At 35.8% G+C, this 24,759-nt stretch overlaps 2 protein-coding genes across 3 annotated transcripts in view; both read right to left on the reverse strand.

Moving 5' to 3' along the window:
* Positions 1–1,264: 1,264 nt before the first annotated feature.
* On the reverse strand, positions 1,265–7,318 carry LOC117326041. Of its 2 annotated transcripts, none has more exons than XM_033882628.1 (4): positions 7,244–7,318; positions 4,984–5,061; positions 3,339–3,615; positions 1,265–2,707 (listed from the first exon to the last, which is right to left on the reverse strand). In XM_033882628.1, the coding sequence occupies exons 2-4, from the start codon at positions 5,020–5,022 to the stop codon at positions 2,520–2,522; spliced, it is 504 nt and encodes a 167-aa protein (XP_033738519.1). In that variant the 5' UTR covers positions 5,023–5,061; positions 7,244–7,318; the 3' UTR covers positions 1,265–2,519. The 2 variants fall into 2 exon arrangements, with proteins under 2 accessions (XP_033738519.1, XP_033738520.1); XM_033882629.1 differs by lacking the exon at positions 7,244–7,318 and adding an exon at positions 6,783–6,805.
* Positions 7,319–7,888: 570 nt separating this feature from the next.
* The window catches only part of LOC117326042 (VWFA and cache domain-containing protein 1-like), a 50,470-nt gene continuing 33,599 nt past the window's right edge, over positions 7,889–24,759 (reverse strand). Inside the window, exons 10-30 of the mRNA XM_033882630.1 lie at positions 24,653–24,753; positions 24,059–24,191; positions 23,575–23,721; positions 23,278–23,401; positions 22,874–22,985; positions 22,269–22,347; positions 21,959–22,048; positions 21,497–21,639; positions 21,149–21,246; positions 20,818–20,901; positions 20,203–20,313; positions 19,622–19,741; positions 19,269–19,368; positions 18,492–18,590; positions 17,571–17,636; positions 17,000–17,086; positions 16,553–16,668; positions 16,003–16,119; positions 15,509–15,654; positions 14,962–15,189; positions 7,889–14,496 (exon numbers count right to left, since the gene is read on the reverse strand). Of these exons, the coding sequence (XP_033738521.1) occupies positions 14,078–14,496; positions 14,962–15,189; positions 15,509–15,654; positions 16,003–16,119; positions 16,553–16,668; positions 17,000–17,086; positions 17,571–17,636; positions 18,492–18,590; positions 19,269–19,368; positions 19,622–19,741; positions 20,203–20,313; positions 20,818–20,901; positions 21,149–21,246; positions 21,497–21,639; positions 21,959–22,048; positions 22,269–22,347; positions 22,874–22,985; positions 23,278–23,401; positions 23,575–23,721; positions 24,059–24,191; positions 24,653–24,753 (2,720 nt within the window). The 3' untranslated portion in view covers positions 7,889–14,077. The remainder of the gene's footprint in view (positions 14,497–14,961; positions 15,190–15,508; positions 15,655–16,002; positions 16,120–16,552; positions 16,669–16,999; positions 17,087–17,570; positions 17,637–18,491; positions 18,591–19,268; positions 19,369–19,621; positions 19,742–20,202; positions 20,314–20,817; positions 20,902–21,148; positions 21,247–21,496; positions 21,640–21,958; positions 22,049–22,268; positions 22,348–22,873; positions 22,986–23,277; positions 23,402–23,574; positions 23,722–24,058; positions 24,192–24,652; positions 24,754–24,759) is intronic.

Raw genomic sequence — 24,759 nt, forward strand, 5'->3', positions numbered from 1 at the left:
AATCTGACAATTTTTTTTATGTAGGTCCGCGCCTACCCTCTGTGGCTGTACTCGCACCTCTTCTACACTTGAGTTACTATAGTTTTATGTTAATTTCAAAATAACACAAAGAGAAAGGGAAATTATTTTAAACAATTTTGCGTCCCCCATGCACTCCAGGTAACTTTCTATGCAAAGAAGGTCTGATGAAACTATATAAAAAAGAAGAGAAGTACGAAGTATTGGAAAGTTATATCGAACTTGATGTATAGGTTTACCTTTGTCTCTAATGACAGATGGAGTTTTGATATTGCTATTTATCAGATAGTTCTTGACGGATGTCAGCTTGTTTTAAAGAGCAAACGAATACAGAATAAAGTAGAGAAAGGATCAATCCTAACTTTAAAAACATCGGCGTACAAGAGGAGATATGGATAATACATTCAAGATAGTTAATATAAGTAGAGTCACAGCGAACTTTTTTCCAGATGGATCGTAAAAGTAGAAAAATGATGACACTCTAATTATTTTTTAAAATGTTGCAACACTGATCTCAGATGAAAAACCTTCCTCAGTCACCGCATTATCTATATATGGAAAAATATCCCGGAGTATGTCATAGACTCATGTAATGTTAATTAATTCTAAATGAGATTGAATGACCATGTATATGTAAACGTACCGTTTTAATGTATAGTTATTATTTAGATATATTGTAAATCAATACCTTGAGACATAAATTGAATTGCTGTAACTATTTTATGGACAGCGAGGATTTAGTCTGCGTTTATATCGTATAATCGTATTAGATAGAATTTATAACTTTCTATCAATGAAGAGCATTCAATATGGTGGGCGCCATCCCTTTGGGATCACTCGTTTAGCAATACACCATACCATGATTTTTTGTTCTGTCCTTCCGTCCTTCCTTCCGACCGTCCATCCGTCCTCTATCTCCTACACTTTTCTACACTGGTACTTCATACTTGGGACATGGGTTTAATATAAGTAAGTTGATGTGTCGCGTAACAAAATAGGTCACTCTGACCTACATTGTGACCTTTGACCTATATTGTGACCTTAGACCATATCAAAGAAAGCGCTTGTCCAGGCTCTATCTCCTACAGTTCTTACACAGGGACTCATGTTCACCTAAATGAGGCAGTTTGTCGAGTAACTAAAGTCGATCGCTCTAACCCACATTGTGACCTTTGAAATACTTCAAGGACAACAGACTTCAGAACAACTTTGATAGGGCAAACAAACAAAAAATAAAACAACCAGATTCTTTCTTCCATGTATGTTTGTAATACTTTAGATATTCGGTTTCCACACAGTATGATCATGATACATTCACATTAAAGGTGAACTATTTTCTTTTAAATATCATTTACCAGATTCAGGTATCAAATATTTCGAATTCGAGAAGCCATATCAACACAATACGTTTTAATTGGTAATTTGTAGATTTTACAACCTAGAATGGGCGGATCATTTATCAAATTATAGTCCCAAGGCCTCTTTGAATTTATCGTTTTCACATCTGAATCCTGATATAAATTAGTGACATTGCTGAAATTCATACCACCAAATACAATCAAATAATGAATAGGCGTCACCAGATTCAATTCCACGGCATGGTTATAAGGACATCCCTTATCAGTAAATGTCTATCTGATTTATTTATCATCTGTGCATTCTTGCCATATAAATTCACATTCGGTGGGGACTGTTATTCGCTAAATTGTCCTGTTTTAAATAGAGTTATTGCCCTTTGTGTACAATCACAATCTCAGTCGAGTGCGATACATTTTATGCTTGGATATGTTAAGTTTATGGCATTTATATTTACTCTAGTGATGCTTTCTATCGAAAATTTGTTTTAAAACAATGTACAACAAGTTTTGCCGGGATAATGCAGTTATTAAGTTATTTTAAGGGAAATCTGTTTTTCAAAACCGAAGAAAAAATCTAATTCGTCATATATCCCTCTTGGAATTGAATCATAGCATTGTGGTAATTAACACTGACAGAAATCATCTCATCATCGTGAACTTGATATACCCCTCGTTCAGTCGTACTACCCTAAAATGAGTGACGAAACAATCGTAACTTATCAGCAAGTTCCGTCAAGATTCGGGATCAGCTGGCGAGCCAGACGAAATAGCGATTGCGTTACGAGAGTCAGACTGTTGTAGAAAATCAAACTAAAAGTCATTTCCAATTAAAAATGGGAAAGTTCTATTCTAAGAAAAAAAGTACTTAGTATAAAGACCAATTTTCCTGGAGGCGATTTTCGTTTAAAAAAAACCCAGAGACATAATCAAAACTAATTACTACAGGATCGATTGTTAATATATTGTCCCATCAGTCAGGCAAATCCACAGTAATTTGGGAATATTTAGCTATGCCTCCAGATCCCAGGAACTACAATACTGTTATTTGATTCCATTAATCCGGATTTTGATACACGAAAATGGGTCCGGAGTAATGAATTCCTAAGCGGATGTACATCAGGACGCACCATAATGGCTTCCGTTCTAATCCCAGGTCATCATGACGGAATATTCATCGCTGTCATAGTCTGTTGGATTTTTCCGGTCATTGCGTTTAAAGTAACGTTCGTATAGAAGTTTGGTAGAGACGACTACAGCACAAAGTAGCGCAACGGCGACAATGACAATGGCGACGATGATGGATGTTGGTGTTGGCTCTTCATCGGATTTACCTGCAACAGAATGAAAATGAAAGTTCAACGACATTCGTAACATTCAATGTTAAAATTCTGAAGGGTCATAGTTACGATAATGGTCAAATCGTAACATAGATATCGGCAAGTTCCTCAAAGACCAGGAAATACACTTCCAAGTCTTGACGGCTCCTCAAACTTTTTGTCGGTTTTGACCATCGTCAATTTTGTAACTTTCTATAAAATATTAAAATAATGCAGTTCTTTTGTAAGCATATTTTCTCACGCCAATATTTTTCAAAATTTCTTTCCCATTTATAACGATTTTACAAACAGCAGTTTATTTTGAGGAAATGTTAGTATACAAATGTGGTTTTTAGTTCTTAGACTCTATATTTCCATTGTTGTTTAGATTCACTTTTAGTCAAAAGGCATTCTGTGATAGAAAATTTCATTAGAATAAACTGGTATAATATACATAATGTACATTGTATAAGTATGTAATAAACACCGAGACGTGACTTAAAGCTGAACGGTGCCAAAGCAATGAAATGGTGATAATTGACAAACAGATATTATCTTTCGGAGAGTGGATTTTTCTTGTTTTGTGACCTAACTTTCAGAAAACAGACAACGTTTCATTTATTTTTGTAAGGACGGGGATACATACCAGATATGATAGAATGCCTTGTGTAATTGTTATGATCATTTTTAAATCCTCCCAGATCTGTAAAAGTTGTGTTATGGGCACTTCCGGTTTCGAAATAGTTTTCCGTCCCCACTTCTGACTCCACCTCCTCGGACACTTTGGTTTCCTCGAAAGCACTGCCTTCGTACACAGTCACGTGACCACTGGAATCAGCCAATAGGAGACCCTCATCCTGCAGCAGTTTGGTGTCGATTGGTCCATTGTACGTCGCTCCGAGATGTATGAAAGAAAGCAGCAGCTGAAGATAGAGTTTGAGTGACAAGAGTTTAAAAATAGGTATCTGTGAAGTTTAGCTACTAGATAAGTAACGATATACATGTATTATATTTTGACAGTTCAAATATCTTATTCTTCTAGCATAATTTGCATTAACTGGGTGTCATAAACGACCCCATTCACAATGCATTTTAGTCTTATTTCCCCCAAATGAACTTTAAAGTTCTTAATGTGCAGATTCTTTAAATCTGTAGAAAAAATATAATGGCAAACATAATATTAAATGCACCAGAAAAAAGGATAGTCAAGGGTGAAAATTGGCGTGTACCATCATATAAAGCTAGAATTTACACTGCATTGTAAAACTGGGAAGTATGACACTCGTAAAGCAATTATTGGCAAGTAATTTTTTACATAATATATTATATATTTGTAAAATTTTCCTAGTTCAAAAAATTGATTTCCCAAAAATACACATGAAGACACTATGAATATGCATATCGGACAAGAGGGTTATCGTGATGAATAGCTCGAACAGGTGCTATCGTCGTATAGACGATTTGTCACTACACGACACCCATTTGAACTGGCTTTAAATATACCGAAAGGAAAAAAAGATAAAAAAAGAAAAGAAAAAAGAAGATAAATAGAAATTGTAAGCTCACGGGAAATGAAATATATGTTTTAGAATGTAATAATGGTGTACTTGAGAGATAGGGACCCACTCTGTCGTCTGTGAAAATCCCATCCATGTATGTTAAGTAGCACTACAATCGTCAGGTTGATCTGACTTCCCCCCCAATTTTAGAATCGATAAGTTTGCAAAGTCATTGTATTCGCGAGATTTCCCGTCATACATATGCGAGTGTTTACCTTACCTCTTCAAAATGGGACCAAGTGGGATTTTCCTAACTAGCCTTGCCATGGGTTTTACCACAGGGACTTGACACGAATTCCCAACTCACGGTCCATATATATCAAAGATACTATAATACATGTGGACCGTAGGTTTGGAACTCGTACCCAATCCCTGTGGTTATTACATGATCCAAGCTCCAAAAAAAGTATTAAAGCCACCGAACCCTGTCCCCATTTGGAATCTTTCACTTCCTACATGCTAACGGTTCTTGGTATATCGTGAAGAAATTCTATCATGCTCCGCCTCTATTTTCTATTTATTACAAATAGATATTTACAAAAGAATTGGACTGACATTTTCACACCTTATCACTGTCTTTTTCTTCAAAATATATGAATACAAAATCACTTTATAAAACATTATGTCCAAAACGTAACATATATTGTATAACATTAGTTTGTGTGAACTAATATATACATGTACCATACGCATGTTTATGTATTTTCATTATATAGGTAAATGTATACTTACATCCAGAGCTAATATGGACGTCACAACATGCTGAAACATCTATACTGTTTGATGTCCCCTCCCAGTAAGCCAAGCTGTCTGAAATAAATTCAGTAATTATTAATAACCCACACACTCTTTTTTCCCAACAATATATAATTAATCATACTCTATAATCTTGACTCATTTAATAATCTTCATCACGTTTTATCACATTGCTGTACTGGAACGTGAGAACTGTCAGTCTGTCATCATAGTAGTTGTATCATCAAGCAACCCAGTGTGGTTTATATCTCCCGGTAGGCTGGAGGGAAAGACACTTTCATTGGTTGGTTGTTATTGTTACGATTACTTATTAATCATGCTTCCTGACCTTTCTCGTGTCCTTGACCTTGTCAATATTCCGAAGTCTCGACCTTGTCGACATATCTCGGACAATGATCCCTGTGTCGATCTTGTCGACATATCTAGGACAATGAGCCCTATCGTTTCTAATGTCTCGACCTTGTCGAAATATCTCGGACAATGAGCCCTGTCCTTTCTGATATCTCGACCTTGTTGACGTATCTAGGACAATGAGCCCAGTTCCTTTCTGATGTCTCGACCTTGTCGACGTATCTAGGACAATGAACCCAGTTCCTTTCTGATGTCTCGAGCTTGTCGACATATCTAGGACAATGAGCCCAGTTCCTTTCTAATATCTCGACCTTGTCGACGTATCTAGGACAATAAGCCCAGTTCCTTTCTGATGTCTCGACCTTGTCGACATATCTAGGACAATGATCCCTGTCCTTTCTGATATCTCGACCTTGTCGACGTATCTAGGACAATGAGCCCAGTTCCTTTCTGATGTCTCGACCTTGTCGATATATCTCGGACAATGAGCCCTATCCTTTCTGATGTCTCGACCTTGTCGATATATCTCGGACAATGAGCCCTGTGTTATCTGATATCTCGACCTTGTCGACATATCCAGGACAATGAGCCCTGTCCTTTCTGATGTCTCGACCTTGTCGACGTATCTAGGACAATGAGCCCAGTTCCTTTCTGATATCTCGACCTTGTCGATATATCTCGGACAATGAGCCCAGTTCCTTTCTGATGTCTCGACCTTGCCGACATATCTCGGACAATGAGCCCTGACCATTCTGATGTCTCGATCTTGTCGACATATCTAGGATAATGAGCTTTGCCTTTTCTGAAGTCTCGACCTTCGTAAGAAGCGACTGTATTTGGGATCTTGTGTTATTTCTCATTTTTCTCAACTTTTTCTTCCTGACGTCTCCCTTGACACTGTCTCACTTTTGACCTTCAGTACAACGCTCGCTCATGAGGCTTTGAGTTATGTCCCCTGGTCGAGACATAAACATTCTTAATAAGCGATCACGACTTTTGTGAGTGGGACAAATCTGGAGCCGTTGACACTTTCCGTTTACGATAATACATGTACATAACAAGTAAGTATGGAATCTGTGGAGATTTGACCGAAATTGTCGACTATTTCCGGTTGATGCAAGACCTCGAAAAATAAATGACATTTATTTTGATCTTGTCTGCTTATAATAATATCGTCCATTTTGTGTTTTCTTGACCATATCAACATACATTTGTCTAAATATTTCTGCGAGACTTCCTTCATACGACCAATTTGAATTTGACATGCTGTCACATATAGCCGGTGTTACACAGCTATAGACGGCGATGTATATATGCTACTTGCAATTTATTTATCATTTCATGATAATTGCAAACATTAACATCCGATTACGTTAACAATGAAATAAAATTAATTAAATTTGTTAAATAATATAATATGTCACCTGCTTGAAGGCTCGTAATATATTTGATAACTTCCATATTACATTGACATTAGTGCAATACATTCTTCATCGTATGTCAAGTGCTTGGTCTCATCACGACAACGGTAGTCACATCAATCGTATCAGGGACGAATCTAATGTCTAAATCAATCAATAATGATTCTACATTTCCTGTAAATATATATTACAGAGTATGTACGTACAGGATGTCACAACGTGTACTCCATAACTCGTCATTTACATAATATGTAAATCAGGCAGGTAATTTCAATAACCTGTTCATCAAGACATCATACAGCTATGTACGCAAGCCCTGTCATAGAGCACCTACCGTAGTATCGGAATGGTATGTCGACCTGGTTGCTACAATGGATCGAAATATTAAAGAAAATTTGAAATGAAATTACAATTTCAAAGTAAGTTATTGATAAAAACAAGCTAGACGAAATTTAACAACCTACCGGTCTTGGCGAGTAGTTCCCCAAATGATTCAGTGTAACGGCCCCGTCAAAATCCCGTAAGGCAAGATATTATTAGCGTAAATGACAGGCAGATATGATAATAGGACAAATGATTAATTGGGACACTGCAGACGTCTATGAGTGAGCGAATTAATATGGCAAGGATTCTAACGTCTGCACTTTTTAATTATCTTTTAAAAATTCACCATAATTTGTTTTCACAAACATAAAGATTTAACGGACTAAATGAAGGGGCAATAGCAATAGCGGAAATAAAACTAGTCATGGATTATTGTAGTATGATAGAAAGAGGTCAAAGGTCACAAGACAAACAGTTGAATGTCAGCGTATTTCCATCCATCAACTAGTTATAAAATGATAGATTACAAAAAATCCATAACACATCATGATCTTCTGCCAATGTCAAGGTCATAGAAACAGGTTAAAGGTCAAAGATTCTGTCGTTAGGTATAGTTCAATTTTCTTTCACAACTCATTGCATTGTTTCCAGTCGGCCAAAAATCTATACAGTTACTTTGAAATCAGTTTACCTGTCTGGAACATTTTTCCAGAACTGGTTATGTTTTTGCTTGTCTATGGTGAATGTAATGTGCACAAAACAAATACAGAAAACAAACAATTAGGTCACATTTCATATTTTATTACAAAATATTTTGATGCAAAAGTGCACCAACTGGTACAACATATAAAATGTTACAACAATTTTGGAACAAACTATAGGGAAGGGAGAGCAGCCTTGTACAAGTTTTGGTAAGACAACTCCCCTTAACCTCTCATCAATCAATGGTTAATATTTTATTTAATTTTGACAACTTTGGGTGAAAATGAAACAGAATGAAAATGATAAATGGGATACCATAATGGGTTATCATGATATTTGCCAACATTGAGCCCCTGAAATTACAGAGAACGAATCTGAAACGGACCCAAAAGCATTACATGCTAAGGGGAGACAACTCTAAATAATTTTGTAATCCTAATTACATCTTCAACAAAAATTACCAGACATGGTCCCTAAACTCAAAATGATGTTATTGTTTACTACCTCATGAAAGAAAGGTGTCTTTTAATTATCTTAATGTATGCTCTACATTAAATATTTGTCACAATATTCTGTAATAGTTTTTACTAGGGAGTTCTGTTTAGTTTCCAATTCAATTCACAATTCTCATACATTTCATTAGAGGTGGTTTCAAATAATTTTAAAATCCATAAATAAAATTTATTTAACAACACTTTGAATCCCCTCTAATATAAACTATCTGCATATCCTATACAAAATATATTGCATTCTATAAACATAGAATACAACAACATTTTTAGTATATAATATTATATTAGCACTATATTCACATATTAAGTCTTAAAACCTGACTTTTGTAACCTCTTGTTAGACAAGGTACTTATTTCACAATGTTTATTATTCATTGGGAATATTTCCTTTTCAAATAAAAGTAATGTAATTTCGAGCAATTATACTTTGCTCTTTTTCATAATCTGGTCAGTGATTTGTGAACCAAAAATATCTAATCTATTAACAATGGGTTCACTGCACAAAAACCTGTATACAAGATTCTCATCCACAGTGGGTAGTGGACACCCGGTAAATGAGAGACCACAGTTGACATTACACGTTCAGACCTAACTTAAAATCAACTGTATGTTTAGGCCGACACTTGAGCAGCCCAGGGCGGGTACAGGTTATAACACGACAAACAAGGATTAACAGGGAGATGGGAAAGGGTAGTGACTGTCAGGGAACAGGGAGGGGTTTGGGGGTATGGGTGGGGACAGGGAGATGTAGTTACTGGTGGGGAATGTGGAGGGTTTTGGGGGTACGGGTGGGGACTTGGGGTGTAGTTACTGGTGGGGAATGAAGAGGGTTTTGGGGGTATGGGTGAGGACTTGGGGTGTAGTAACTGGTGGGGAATGTGGAGGGTTTTGGGGGTATGGGTTTGGACTTGGGGTGTAGTTACTGGTGGGGAATGTGGAGGGTTTTGGGGGTATGGGTTTGGACTTGGGGTGTAGTTACTGGTGGGGAATGTGGAGGGTTTTGGGGGTACGGGTGGGGACTTGGGGATGTAGTTACTGGCAGGAATCGGGATGGTTTTGGGGGTATGGGTGAGGACTTGGGGTGTAGTAACTGGTGGGGAATGTAGAGGGTTTTGGGGGGTACAGGTTTGGACTTGGGATGTAGATACTGGCAGGGATAGGGATGGTTTTGGGGGTATGAGTTGGGACTTGGGATTATTGTTACTGGTGGGGAATGAGGAGGATTTTGAAAGCAAGGAAGAGGGAACAAAGAAAGGAGATGGGTTTGGGTGAGGGAAATAAGACGGGTCACATGATAGGACTGGGAGAGGAAAGGAGATTAATGGTTCATGAAATTCTCACAATAATAAATACCAATGAAGCTGAATTCTGATGGCCAAAATTTACAAAACTTTCAAACTGAGGTAGTCAAAACTGAACATTTTACATATGACATGTACAAAATCTACATACACATGTTAAATGTTGATAAGTGATCATATACATAAGTAAAACAAATGGGAAGTTGGGGATAGACAGGGCTCGTACCCTCACAGACATATACATAAGTAAAACAAATGTGGGGTTGGGGATAGACAGGGCTCGTACCCTCACAGACATATACAAAGGTAAAACAAATGTGGGGTTGGGGATAGACAGGGCTCGTACCCTCACAGACATATACAAAAGTAAAACAAATGTGGGGTTGGGGATAGACAGGGCTCGTACCCTCACAGACATATACAAAAGTAAAACAAATGTGGGGTTGGGGATAGAGAGGGCTCGGGCTCATACCCTCACAGACATATACATAAGTAAAACAAATGGGAGGTTGGGGATAGAGAGGGCTCGTACCCTCACAAACATGTACATACTAACTGACAGAGATACATAATTAAATCAAACGGGGTGGGATAGACGAGGAAGGAGACCATACCCACACATACATGTATTCAAATTTTATAGCGGTACAAGGAACCGAGATATTGAGAGTGGGGCTCATACCTACACCTGTGAGGACAATGTCACACAGGTGAGAGGACAATGTCACACAGGTGAGAGGACAATGTCACACAGGTGAGACAAACAAAATAGGACAGAAATACCAACATAAACAGTATACCTCAATATAATGCCACTAGTTTCATTTTCTAACTGGCTTACCACCAAAACAGTTCATGGTCCCAGTCGTATGTTTCCCTCTTTAAACTGTCAAATCCCCTATATAATGTCAGTGACAGTATAACAAGGTTTTACTGAAAGTCTACTTTTACATTAATTCCTGATGAAGGATAAAATGCAACATAACCATCATTTTTAAAATATGTTTTTCTCTCCACACTTAAATTAGAGACTTTCTTTCCCTATGTTGTAGCTGGAGGTTACGAGGAAACTGAAAGAGATGAAATGGCTATTATAGCATACAAAAGCAAACTGAAATTTCTGAAGATGAATGTGAAATACATCTTAATATCATGATCATTAGTTCATAAACTCAATTTCACATTACAGGATTAAGCTATTCAATAGTCTTCCTCTGGGGCATCGAATGCATAGACCAACAAAAGAATGATGGCAATAATGCAACAAAATTAAATTCTTGACACACATTTAAAAATATTCTTTTTCAAATCACGAGAAAATAAAAAATATTGCTTTGGGTTAAAAATAATATTAAAATCACTTCTGGGACACCAATTGTACCTAAATAATTGTCTTCCTTCTGTAAAAACGAAGACATACCGGTGTATACATCTCCCTAATTTGGCGTTTGTACCAGCTCTCGAGAAATTCCATAAAATGTTCTTAAATATCTCCTATTTTAACATTTGAACCCCTGTGCAGTTTGTATGTGCTCCAGATTTAGACCTTAGATCCACATTTAGGCTAACCTTTTTAATAACGAACTATTGGCACCTCTCAAGGACTTCAATAAAAATACTTTGGATACAGCAAATACTGGAAAAATACTAAGTTGTTTTAACATTTAATACTTTTAAACAAATCTAATATCAATTAAAATTATGAGATAGAAAAATTATGAAGATACACATCATTAATGGTTAAATTCGCACATCACCTATAGGTAGTCTAAAAACCTTATAAATGTTTAAGTTAACATACATAAAACTTCAATCTTTGAAAAAATTTAAGATCAATTAGGACTCTCGCAGTAACTCTCCCTGGGTTGTTTAAAAGAGACCACCAAGTGCAATGTTTAACAAAACCATGATGTATTCATTTATCATCCATAATGCATAGAATAAATCAACTGTTACACTTCACCACCCACCCCATCTGTTTAATATTTTCATATTTAATATTTTATAGTTTTTGTAATATTTAATAATTTTATAATTATAGTTTGACAGAAGCTTTAGAGATGTAATAATCAGCTATATTTGTCTCAATTATTTTTTATTATCGAACAACTGCTTCCATCTATTGCATTCTTGCAGCCAGATGGAACACGTGTTCGACAAAGAAAAAAAATACTCTCATTGTTTGCATGTATTTGATGAAGATATTAAATACTACCTAAATTTCCAGTGTTATTACCAATTAATAATTATGCTACCTTCCATAATTCTTTTGTTAAGACAATTTGTGGGATGCCACAAGATACAAATCTGGCTATAACATTCAACAAAATAAATATTTCTAGCTGAAAAATAAAAGTCTGCATAAATAGCTTTATTGGGGTGTTTTGGCAGTTAGTGGATGAAATCATCTCCCTAATATAGTCATTAACATACACGAGTAGCAAGAAATGCACCGTTATGAGCAATCCGCACAGGTCAGCAACATAAATTTAGGCACAATAGAAAACTCCATTTGTTTTGTGAATTACTCAACATGAATAACCAAACAACAATTGCACAGAGAAACAGGTTTGCATACATTGATAAGAGAGCAGGGAGACAAACGATACTGTCACCAGCAACTTGCATAATTATTCAGCAGTTTCATCCTATAAAGGGGAAGCAACTCCTTCAAATATTTTCCCCATTTCCTCTGTTACATCATACAATATAAAAATCCCATCCCTTCCCAAAATCAACAATTTTATGTTGATTCAAATAAAAGAACCAGAATGAACAGGAAGGAAAATCAGAAATTGCTTCATACATTAGACCACAAATTAAACTTTTAATTCAGCAAATGGATTTTTTTCTATTAGCATGTTTTTCATTAAACATTGAGTAGCGATAGATTTATATCCATTGAAATAGCACTATTAAATAAATTTAAATTCTAAATAAATATCATATTTATGATTTCATCTTAGTAGTTGTTGACATTAAACATCTGTATGTATATATATCATTACAAATCTATAAACAGATGTTTATTGGAAAGATTTTAAACTATATCTTCCACCCTCTCTGATCTTCATGCTCCTCTATAAATTTTCATCCACGCAAATAGTAACTCGAGTGAATGTAACTATTTATTAATAACCAAGGGGGACAATCAATACTTTAAATTCACTACATCTTGTGGCATGATAATTTAATATAGACATGGAGGTCAAACATTTTTTCTTTACAACCTTTGATTAATAGGAAAACAACCTTTCTGTTTTTTTAAATTATAAAAACATCCATCGTCTTTCATCGAGACATTATACAGGAAACTGTAAATGTCTTCTTAAAAAGTTATATATTATTAAAACAAATATGAATCATAAAACTCAGCCCCTATGTAAGAGTTCCTTTTCTTAAAATCAATTCCATGCATATTTTGGAAAGTTTGCAATGAAAGAATTAATTTCGATATTGTTGCAGGAGGGTAAATATATATATTTAGCAACCTAGTTACCTATATAATCATATATAGAAACCTACATATTACTTTTTGTTCAATTAACAATTCACATTTTTCTGCCATTTGATTCAACAATACATGTATATGGTGTACAATCAAATATGCCCAGATAACAAATTTAAGTTTTCCTGAGATCATTTTCTAATGAACTTTGTCCCAGAGACATGAGGACTTTTCAATTGTCCTTTGCTGCTATTAAGCCATATTTTGTAATCAAGACTTTTGGTCCAATTGAAGGTTTTACAAATTTACAACCTGAATGTCAACAGCTATGAGCCCTGGCACACATCATCAAAAATGTCAATATTAATTACATATGTGAAAGTCTTTGATTCAAATCAACACATAGAATCTTTAAAATGGTGATTGGAGCAGAACACCAGTTTCAAAGGTATATATAAAATTCTATATGACCTGGAAAATATTTTTTTCCGGCCTTTTAGGTTTTTCTGAAGCCTTCCAGAAAAAAATTCAGATCATCATGTCCCCTTCCAGCAAATTCCTGCCTTTTCAACCTTTAAATCCATGGGGTCAGTGTCATATATAAGAACATGACCATATGACAGGTGGGGGTAAACAAGGCTCAGGGTTGCCTCCCCTGACACATTATCGACACCATTTTGTACTACATGGTACATGTTCAAGTCATCACAGTTTGTCCTATCAGACATCGGGGTAATCAGGATAATTGGATTATATACAGACGTCAACACTGTTAAACACTTCAGACGACTCTCACGGCTATCTGTAATCCATAGTATCCACTGATTGAGATTCTTTCCAACTTTCCTACACAGTTTCTCCAAATACTTTTATTGTGGAAGAAATTCCTCAGGAATACGGGCACATAAAGAATTTCACCACAAAATATAACACAATGACTTAATTGTACTTTTGCTGGCCTTGATAAATTAATTTAAATAATGAAATTAAAGATTTAAAATGAGACTGATTTTAGTGTGTGTCCACCATATGTACTTGAACATTGGCTATGATATTATTGGGTAACTCCGGTATAGGAGTGTTTATGATCGTTTGTGGTATGCACGTTTGCTCAGGTATGGACTGATGGCAGCCCGAGAGTCTTGTTAGGGGCGGAGTCGGGCTGCGACTCCGCCTATAGTTACTAGGGGGAGGGGGTAATATGGGATTTTTGGCCACCACTGAATAAGGTCCAGGTCTATAGCGGTCCTTGCCAATAATGAGAGGTTCCAGACAAGGAAGACTGGCGTGTTCACTGTCCTCGTGTGGAGTCATTGTACTGTAACCATGGTCACTATCCCCACCAGCAGGCCGCCTGTACGATGTATTAACGCGGTAGGGTGATACACTGGCCGCGTTATCAAATGTTGCCAACACAAAGTTAGTATGACCTGAAATGAAAAAACAGCACTTTAGGAGACTGACAATGAAAAATACTTCTTCTAGCTTAATATTGTGTGAACTTTTCAAGTGTAGCTGTTTATGAAGACATAAACAAGTAAGAAATATTATAGAATATTCCCAGACTCATTCCTCTCCCCATCTTTTATCTGAAATGTTTTCATTCGATTCTGTGTCAACTAATACTGATTCCCCAATGAAAGCACACATTAAACCAGTCAACCAAACATTTGGCTGAATACTCAAAATGTCATTTTTATACACATTAAATTTTGTTTATAAACCTGCATTTTATTGCTTTAATATAGAACCACTGATCACTAAACAATTGGTAAAGTATCTATCCTGTCAGGGACAAGATTTTAACAACTCGAGTGAAATTCACAATCCTGATTTATAATAAGATTTTTTGCATTATCTTTAAATGTCTAGAAAAATTAATAAAAAATAAAGACCTGAGCCAGGATCGTCGGTAGGCTCGACCTCCTCGGCCTCGTAGTACTGTGACATACGATTTGGGTTGTCGGGAAGACTGGTAATATACTGGTGGGAGTCACGATGAATGTGGTGTCGGTAGCAGTACACGCCCAGAGCCAACACCAAGAAACATCCCATAATACCACCTGCCACCGGCCCAACTGGGGCACTCTTCACCTGCTGTGGTGGCTCAGTGTATAACAAAGCTGAAACAAATCACACTTTCATATAATCTGATTCATAATATCAGTTTTCTTTTTCTTGTCCGTTATTTTTTTCTTCTTTCTTTCAAAGCTTAAAGCAAGAATTATAGTGACCTTTAACAAACAACGCTTTCGTAGACTTCTTTCAAAGGCTCGCAAACACAGCTTCCTAACACTGTTTGTCTTAAATATGAACCCATCTCCAAATAAAATCAAGAACATAAACACTTCTTTGGCAAATGCTATTAGTGTTTATTTATTTAGTAAGTAATTTAGCAGTTAAGTAATTTGTTTTCACGCTGTTGCAAACTCAGTCTCTCACCTTTAATTTGGTCTCCGTAAGGAGTCTGAGCACCTTCTATACCACCAAAACAAACCCTCTGGTCAGCACAGTAAGGCCCCTTCAGGGGAGTTAATCCATCCTCGGCCACCTGGCACCACTGACATCCCATCACCCCAATGCAGGTCCTGTAACCAACATATACAAAATGGATCATGTTCTGTCTATTCTACATTACACGTAAAAATCAGGATTTTATATTTGTATATTCGCACTAGCAATCACCCATCAAGAAAATCCAGCTCATAACTTGTGAATTTCAAACCACAATGATATGTGCAGCCGCTCATGTTCATCCTACAATACACACACACACAATATTAGTGTTATCAATCAACCAAAAGAAAGCTTACCGACTTGAGAACTTCAACCCACTGTGACATATATGTTAACCCCTTATGAACTATAACAGAACCTTAAGACTGTGTTAATTGTATGGGTCTGATCAATGGAATGCCGAAATGTATTTAACCTACATTTTACTGGTGCGTTCAGTACACACAGGCCTGTGGCATGGATCCAGGGATTCTGTCAGTTCTATATCCAGAGGGAATAGCATCTCTGGCTCTGGATAACGTGGACAGCTGGGGTTCCTGCAATAAGCAATACTGATGAATGGCAATTCACACATGAAATGGTGTCAGAAGTATTTCTTTTACCACAGATTTACATAGTTAAGGCAATAACTTGCTACATTTTTCAAAACGTTTTTCCGTGAGCCAAGATGTACAATTAAACTAGATATCTCCATATTATAATTCTACAAAACGTTTTTCCGTGAGCTAGAGATGTACAATTTAAATACATATCTTCATTTTATTTTTTAAGTATTTAATTTCAAATTAATCAGTTTGCTACTGTTATATATGTACATCCAATTAACACATATTTAATTTCAAATTAATCAGTTTGCTACTTTTATATGCACATCCAGTTAACACAGTGAAGTCATTTACGGTACAATTTTTGTACAAGGTATATATTATATAATTACAGGTAATTTTCCTTGAGGTATAAAATACTTACATGTCCTCTTCCTTGAGTAAGGCTCCAGTACAGAAGTTCATTGCAAGTGGACACTCACAAGGACACTCGCACTCGATCTGTTCCATCCTGTTACAGTTCAGGCACAGCCGGTCAAACTGCCAGGAAAATGATCAGATTTACACATATCATCCAACACTCCATTACGATAGATTACCTATATTTGGTACAAACTGAATTCTCAGACTGACATTTCTTATTCTTATTGGTGAAAAATAAATTTTGCATTTCACTGAACTTGCAATTATAATTATGCACAAATAATTGATCCTTGAATCCCCAATTTACTTTTCACACAAATTTACACAAAACTGTAAAATGCAGGTAAACAAAAGATAATTGATCCAGCATCATGTAACATGAAAGGCAACCATCCAGGAATACCTTTTATAGGATTGCATTGCAACATTTCCTTGACAGAGAACGTACCATACTACAGGGGCAGAAGGCAGTAGCCGTATCACAGGTGTGGTTTACAATGGCAATGAAGGCATTCGTACCGGGAATGTGTGTTATCTGTAATACAAGATCAGAATCAAATGGTTGTATTAATCATCTTATCAACAAAACTAGAATAACAAGGTAAGATTTTGGCTGACACTCGCTTAATTGCTGTCATTTTTTTTCCAAGGCAGAATATCTGATTCATCCAAGGTCTACTGTAAATTTGAGTGGGGATAAGAAAATGCTCAAAAATTTGCATCTGAAATATCATGAAAAGGTAATATCATCAATAATGTTTTCAAAAAGATAATATAAAAGCATCGTCTTTAGAACAATAAACATTGTCAATTGTCGTTCCAGTCTCATGTAAATCTCCTTGACCAATTAATATTCTGTAATTGTCTTTTAAACATTTTTTTTTTTATATTTTGTCATCCAAAATCACACCAATATAAACAAATTTAATTTAAAGTACACTGATTGACAGAGAACATAATCAAAGCAGCTGGCCTGAGACTGTGAATTGTCACCGAGTAGAATACAGTTTTTATCATACCTGATAACGAGCGCAATGTTCCCCATGTACGCGGTTTGTCAGTACTCCTTCAAGACTGGTGTTGAACTGTAAATAACAGCACAATAAACTTTTAATAAAAGACATTTTTGTTTTCTATTTATGAAGAATTTAACATAAATATCTGATCTGGTAGACATGTATTAAACATACCAACAACAGTAAAAATAACAATAAATCGACATCTAGAAACCGATAAACCAAAACGTTATGTCTTGTTATATATGGTAACAACCTAATGTTTGGTTGGTACTGAGCACATCAAAATTCTCACAAGTGCAATCAATGATTGCGAAAGCTCACCAGGCGGCAGCAATCACACTATGTATTCATTTTTTATGTATGTATAAGCATGTCATTTTGAAATTGTATGTCACATAATATCGCTCCTAGACCTCTAATGGATGTATAAACCAAATAAGAAGGGTATGGACTTACAAGCTTTCCAAAACTAACCCCCAAAATATTTAAAGTGGGTTTTTGTGTCAAAAAAAGTAAGTCCACTAAATGGTAAAATGCCAAAAAAAAAATCACAATTTTTCTCTGCATGATTTTGCCACAGCATCACTCCTGGATCTCTAATGAATGTATAAACCAAATAAGAAGGGTGATAGGTGTATACTTTTGGACTTACCCCCAAAAACTTTAAAGTGAGTTTTGGTGCCAAAAAAGTTAAGTCAACAAAATGGTAAAATGTGAAAAAATCACAATTTTTTTCTGCATGATTTTGCCATAACATCACTCCTAGACCTCTAATGAATGCATAAACCAAATTAGAAGTTTTGGGGCGAGCTAATAATTATATTCCATAATATCTACTTCTTTCAGGATATATGCACAAAATATGGTTTTAATAGGAGATTTGTTTGTGTGCCATTATGTTACAAGTACATTATACATTACCTTATAGAACCTTTGGACTGTGCGGTCGTTGTATCGATTACAAAGTTCCTTCCTCACAAAATGCTCGTGGTTCAGGATGTCATTGGCAACCAAGGGTTCCTACAACCATATTATTTGTTCATGAATGTAGAAAGAGTTAAAATTGTAAATAAAATGATTTTCACTGATATGTTGCATTCGTACAAGAAATACCTTTAAAAAAGATAAACGGCATAGTTTTAATGCTGGTGGTTATAATGTAAAATTGCTGGTGAAATAAATCAACGAACCAGAGACCTATATACTAAAATTAATATAGGTCTCTGAACGAACTAATGCGTTTCAGCACGGATAACAAAATTAGATCAGTTTAAATCATTTTTGTTGATAATAAGACTGCATTTGAATCTGGAATATAATTTTATGAATGTGTCATTTGAAATATTCAGCTTGCATTCAATCTTAGCTTTGTTTCGTTTTTAACTGCATATCTGCATTTTGCATTTACCGCTACATTGACCAATCACATACTACATCTTGACCAGTAACGCCACCTGTCGCGTCATATCAGGGGACAAAAGAATATTATACGGCTATGCCGAAAAAAAATTTGTGTCAATTAAGTGAAATTTGCAGAGTTATCTCCCTTTGCTATAATTTTGATGGATCACATGTTACTATCAGGGTATCAGGACATTTCATTGGACATCACATGTTACTAATACTGTATCAGGACATTTGATTGGCCGCCACAGTCATGACAACATTTGTATACTATTAACTTGATAGGAATCTTACCTGATGAGTAATATGTTGCTGTTCCACTGGACCTTTGCCATTGGGTTCAATCAGAGCTGGATGGGCGATCAGGTACCCAGTGTCGTCCATCACAAAACACCTGGAAACCATACGGAACATGTTTGACATTGTAACTCTTGAAATTCTCAGATGTAGTTATACTACAGGAGCTCAGCAAACGAAAGTCTAGACTAGCTTTAGACAGGAACTGAATTTGTTTCTAGTCAGTATCCATACAAGAACGTTACCCGAGATGTCAGGAGTGTATATAATCAAATTGCTCAGAGGAGAGAATGACTTCAGATAATTTTTTTATACATTTCTGCTGTGAGATTTTATGGCTGAAGACTTACTTTACAGTAGGATGCCGACACATGGGGATGTTTTCCACCAGCAGTTTGTAGAAGTAGCCTAGAGTAATGTCCATCCCCATCACCCCGACGATGGGGTCGGTAGGGCTGTGAGGTGCCCGTCTGTAACAAACACAATGGTTATCAATGAGAGATATTCTGCACAAATAACACTTTCTTTGCATGCATTCACAAATATTACTTTGAATAAATGAACAATATGTTACTTAAATTTGTAAATGCCATTGAAGTCCCAAATACAAATGCACAGTATTTCAGACATAATGTGAATCCTTCAAAATAATTTAGAAAGTATCAAAATTCATAACAACAGTTGAATGTAAATGTATAGCATTCATGAAGTGCCAAAATACCAGAGAATGTCTTTATATAGATTTTAACTAATTCTCTATGGGACCCATCTGATAATTCTATATTAACAAGACATGTAACTTAGTGACCTTGTTCAAAGTCTGATATAACTTCATGACTTGTGACAAGTCATTAAGTTATATCAGACTTTGAACAAGGTCACTAGGTTACATGGACACATGATCTGATTATATTAGCGGTAAGTTACTCACTTCCCCTCGAACACGGTGTGGCTGATAGTTGTGATGTATCCAGCCCCGCCCACGTCCAAATACGGTGAGGTGAGGGTCACCTGGTCTGGGTACTGCATTGCTCGCTGGTACCTATCATATAATAAAGATCAGGTGAATTAATAAAGAAGCTCTACTCATCTGACAGATGAAAATTGTTGCTGCTGCAAAGAAATGCATTCAAGCAAAACTTTTTTTTTTATGTGATGTTTAATTTTCTCAAAAAGTTTTAAGAAATCTAACACAGTGTAATGTTTATTTCTACAGTTCCAGGTTAAGAAACCTACAGGAAGGGTATTATAATGAATTGTCGTACTAATGATGATTTCCAGGATCTTGACACAGAGTAAAAGTAACATTTCTTGTATTCAATTTAATAGTCACTTGGTAAGTATCTCAGAAGTCTTGTCAAGCTCTTTCCTGTTTAAACCTTCTTCAAAAAATATTTGGTAAATATTTGGCATTGACTCTTTAGAAACCACAATACTGAAGTTTTCAGTATCACTGATACAACTATGTGTCCAGCAGGTTGCATTTAATTCTTGTATTAACAATGAAATTAGAATGGGACTTAGCATTTTTTAGTTTAATACATACCATGACCGCTTGGTAGGATCAAACGTTTTCTCCATCAGGGTCCCGGGCAGCATGCGGAACACCCCACTCCTCGTAGCTATGTACCTACATTTAGACAAACAGCACTTGTTACGCTAGTTCTCAATGATAAATTCTAATTCATCATTAATACATCATTAATTCAGTGTCATCATTAATTCCACATTAATTCTTTGTCATCTTAAAGACTGTATTTGAGATATTATGTAGTTCAATGTTAATTTCAAGGAATGTGATTGACATGTTCTATAACATTACATGCAAATTTCAATGACAGTAACTTTTTGCTAAATCTATGACGAGAATAACTTGCCTCCTGATGATGTAATCGTTGAGATTACTGTTGAAGGACCGATTCAGCCACTTGCCGTTAATTCTCCCTGTGGCTGTCACGTCATCTCTCACACCATTCTAACCAAGGAAACATTGGATATTTAAAGAAATAACAAATAACCATGATATTTAAAGAAATAATCATGATATTAAAAGAAAAAGCCACATTGAAGTGTTATAGGTCAAATGCTTTAGTTACTTGGTCTTGATTAATATTATTTACATATAAAATGTATTACTGCATACAAATTTTTCAACAGAATATTTCATTGTTCTTTTTCTCTCCTTTTTCTTTTTACTCGATAGTGATGACTACTCCGACACTTACATTGAGACCCGGATTGGTGAGTAGCTCCAGACTATCGGACAGATACAGAAGATAACTCTGGACCATCCTCTTAGTCTCCTCCTTGCTGAGGTATGAATACGGCTCGGAGAAACTAGTGGCCGACAGGAACACACTGCTCACCGCTGTAGAACAGAGTGCATTGTTAACAACAGAAGAACTGTTTTTACTCAGTAAAAATACATCATTTTAGTGCTTTTTGCTGATAAATTATGATTGCATTAATTGTTGTTTTTGTATAATGTTTTCAATGGCAAGAGGGCAATTTTGCCAATTCAGCATTACGCTTAACTTTAAATTGGCCTATAAGCTTGAATTTCAGTATTAGAACTTTACTTGTGTATTCTCTAGTGTATTTTATTTTGACACATGAAATAACGATTGAGATGACACCATCTCTATATTATCTATAGAGTTCAGACAGATTGAGAATATACAACTTACCAGGCGTAGCCAGCTGTTTGAGATGGAGACACATCTTGTTCTTGGGTACAAGATCCAGTCTGTGGTAGACCAGCTCAGGTTCCTTGGACACTGCAAATAATGGTTACACACTATTACACAGAAGTTATAGTCCAATGGAACTTACTTATAGCCATCAGTCACAAGTCACAGTGACCTAATTTCTGTCACAATGACAAACTTCTGATGTCCAAAAAAGACACATGCGCAAACAAATCATACAATTGTTTAAAATGTATTATCAATAGCTACAGAAATACCAAGTCACGCTTCCTACTATTTGAACACTTACCTGGTATGTTCATGAGTTTTCTTTGATCTTTTCTCTCTGATACAGTTTTTAAAGCCAAAATGAATGGTGTATCTTCAACCTGAAATGGTAAACACAAATTTAGCATGTGCTCTTTTTTTAAAGATTATTTAGCCATGCAAAATGTATTATTTTTCAAACAAATAAAAGGTCATGTATTTGTCCTATGATTGGCAATTTTACCACTGCGTTAGGTCACTATCCAAGAATAATAAGCAGTGAAAGTTAAGTTTCAAGCATAACCTATATGTTCAACTTCAAGCTGATCTAATCCAATAATCCTACTTCCAATTTATTTTCTAACTTATCTGATGCCCCTGCTCCAGCAAGTTCCCTTAACACAGGGAAATCCCTCAAAAAAACTCCCTTTACTAAGCCAGCAGGATATGACTTATAATAACGATTAAAGCCAATTGCTTTACTACACCAAAACTTTTACACATTTACAAACAACAATTATCAATATTTCATATATTGGTCAGCTTTTCTATGAAATAAAGTCCAAATATTTTATTTAACGAAAATATTTATTTGATTACAAACAGGGAAAATGCTAAGTGTAATTTTGATGTGACAATAGAACTCACCCTCCTCCAGATGTATCTGGCGTAGAATTCTGGGACTGTGACGATAGGATCAGACGAGTTGGTGGGCGTCACCTTCCTCTGTACCATTAACACTTCCTCTCCACGCTCCTTACTGTAACATTAAAATTAGTATTAATATCCGAGACATGATTCCCAATTCTTAAAATTGTTATACTGACCCCAATAGTCCAGTACAATCTTATCATACTGCCACAGTTTGGACAGTAAAACCTGGTAACATGTACATGTCCAGCAATCTTTTTTTTAAGGCTTGGAATATTGAATGAGATGAAAAATATTGCTGTTAGCCACAGCACTTCTAGCAAAAAAGTGTCTGGTTGAAACAAATATTTTCTAAATAAATCACGATGAACAACATCAAACAACGAGCTAATCACACTTACTTCAACATGTCGCTGCGGATCTTGACAAATCCATCCATATTCTCAAAGTGCCAGATATCTGTGTGCATAGGCTGCAGATGTGTCTTAATGGGGCGACTGAACGAGGGATGCATCAACGTGTACCCTGTATCGAAGAAACATAAACAAATGAAATCATTTCGCAGCAAAATTCTGGCATACAAATATTTACGAGCATTCTTGGAAATTAAAAACTTCTCTCTAATAACAAATTCTGGAGTCAGTGACCTAGTTTTGAAAACAAATTGACCAAAGGTCATCTGAGTAATATCAACAGACCTTCAGTGTTGATGAGAAACAGGTAGGTCTGGTCACCGTCCAAGTATGTCATGTCTTGTACGATGTCCTCCATGTGGAGATCCACACCTGTCACACCGATCACCTGGTTGTCATGGAAACACGTCTGGCTGATGGTTAGTGTCAGTGCTGCAAAGTGATGAAATAAAGAAAATTTCAAACATGATAGAAAGAAGAAAAGATTAAAGATAAACATCAAAATGAAAAGCAAAAGTAAAATTTTAAACAACTGGGCCTTATTCCGAAAATTCCAACAGCAACAGCATGCAGAACACTAAACATAACATAGGCATATAGTTCTCTTAACTCAATAAACCAGAGTGTGACACACTATTACGGCATTCTAAACAGAGGGAACTCTAGATCAGAATAATGTATCTCCAAATTTTGAAGAATCATTAACTATCCCATCCCTCCCCCTCCCCACACAAATACATATAAACACATTTGTAATCTGGATTCTTACCTGAATCTGCCTTATCAATATAGGGTAGGGAGTATCGGACGTGATGGTTGGTGGTACGATTGAAGGGCAGGTAGAATCGCCCCACAGAACTGCTCAGATCCTTGGTGTAATTGATAGCCATCATCAAACCAGGCTGTGACAACAAAAAAGTTCTAATTAGCACCTCCAGTACATACAATTAATACTTGGAAAATGCATTGAGCTTTCTTTTAATTGAAGACTGGGTATTTTTACATATAATTTTATGTGCTAAATCCAAAAATTTGATACATTCAACTTTACAAAATTTTGCACATTTTATTATTAAATTTTAGAAATCTGATTTTTCATGTGCACAGTGTTATGATATATATATTAAAAAAGAAATTGGGGGGCAAAAAATATTCCAACGTGGTTTTAAGGTATTCAGACTACTTTGTATGACAAACTTTCTTGGATATTGCATGCAAATAAATAGTAGCTTGCTATGTCAACTAAATTTGCTGTATTCATTTTTGCACTTCCTTTTCCAACCACAAATAAAATGCAAATGTTTACACAACAAACATTGGATATCATAGAGTAATAACTTAAGTATATAGCACCCCAACTTACCACAACTTCATTTGGACTTCTAATCCGCACATTGTACTTCTGAAAGTTCTGGTCGGCTATGTCTTGGAGGAAACTCTTCTCGTACATAATCGGCTTTCCATCTACAA

Source organism: Pecten maximus, chromosome 4, assembly GCF_902652985.1.
Source record: "Pecten maximus chromosome 4, xPecMax1.1, whole genome shotgun sequence".
Classification (NCBI taxonomy): Eukaryota; Metazoa; Mollusca; class Bivalvia; order Pectinida; family Pectinidae; genus Pecten; species Pecten maximus.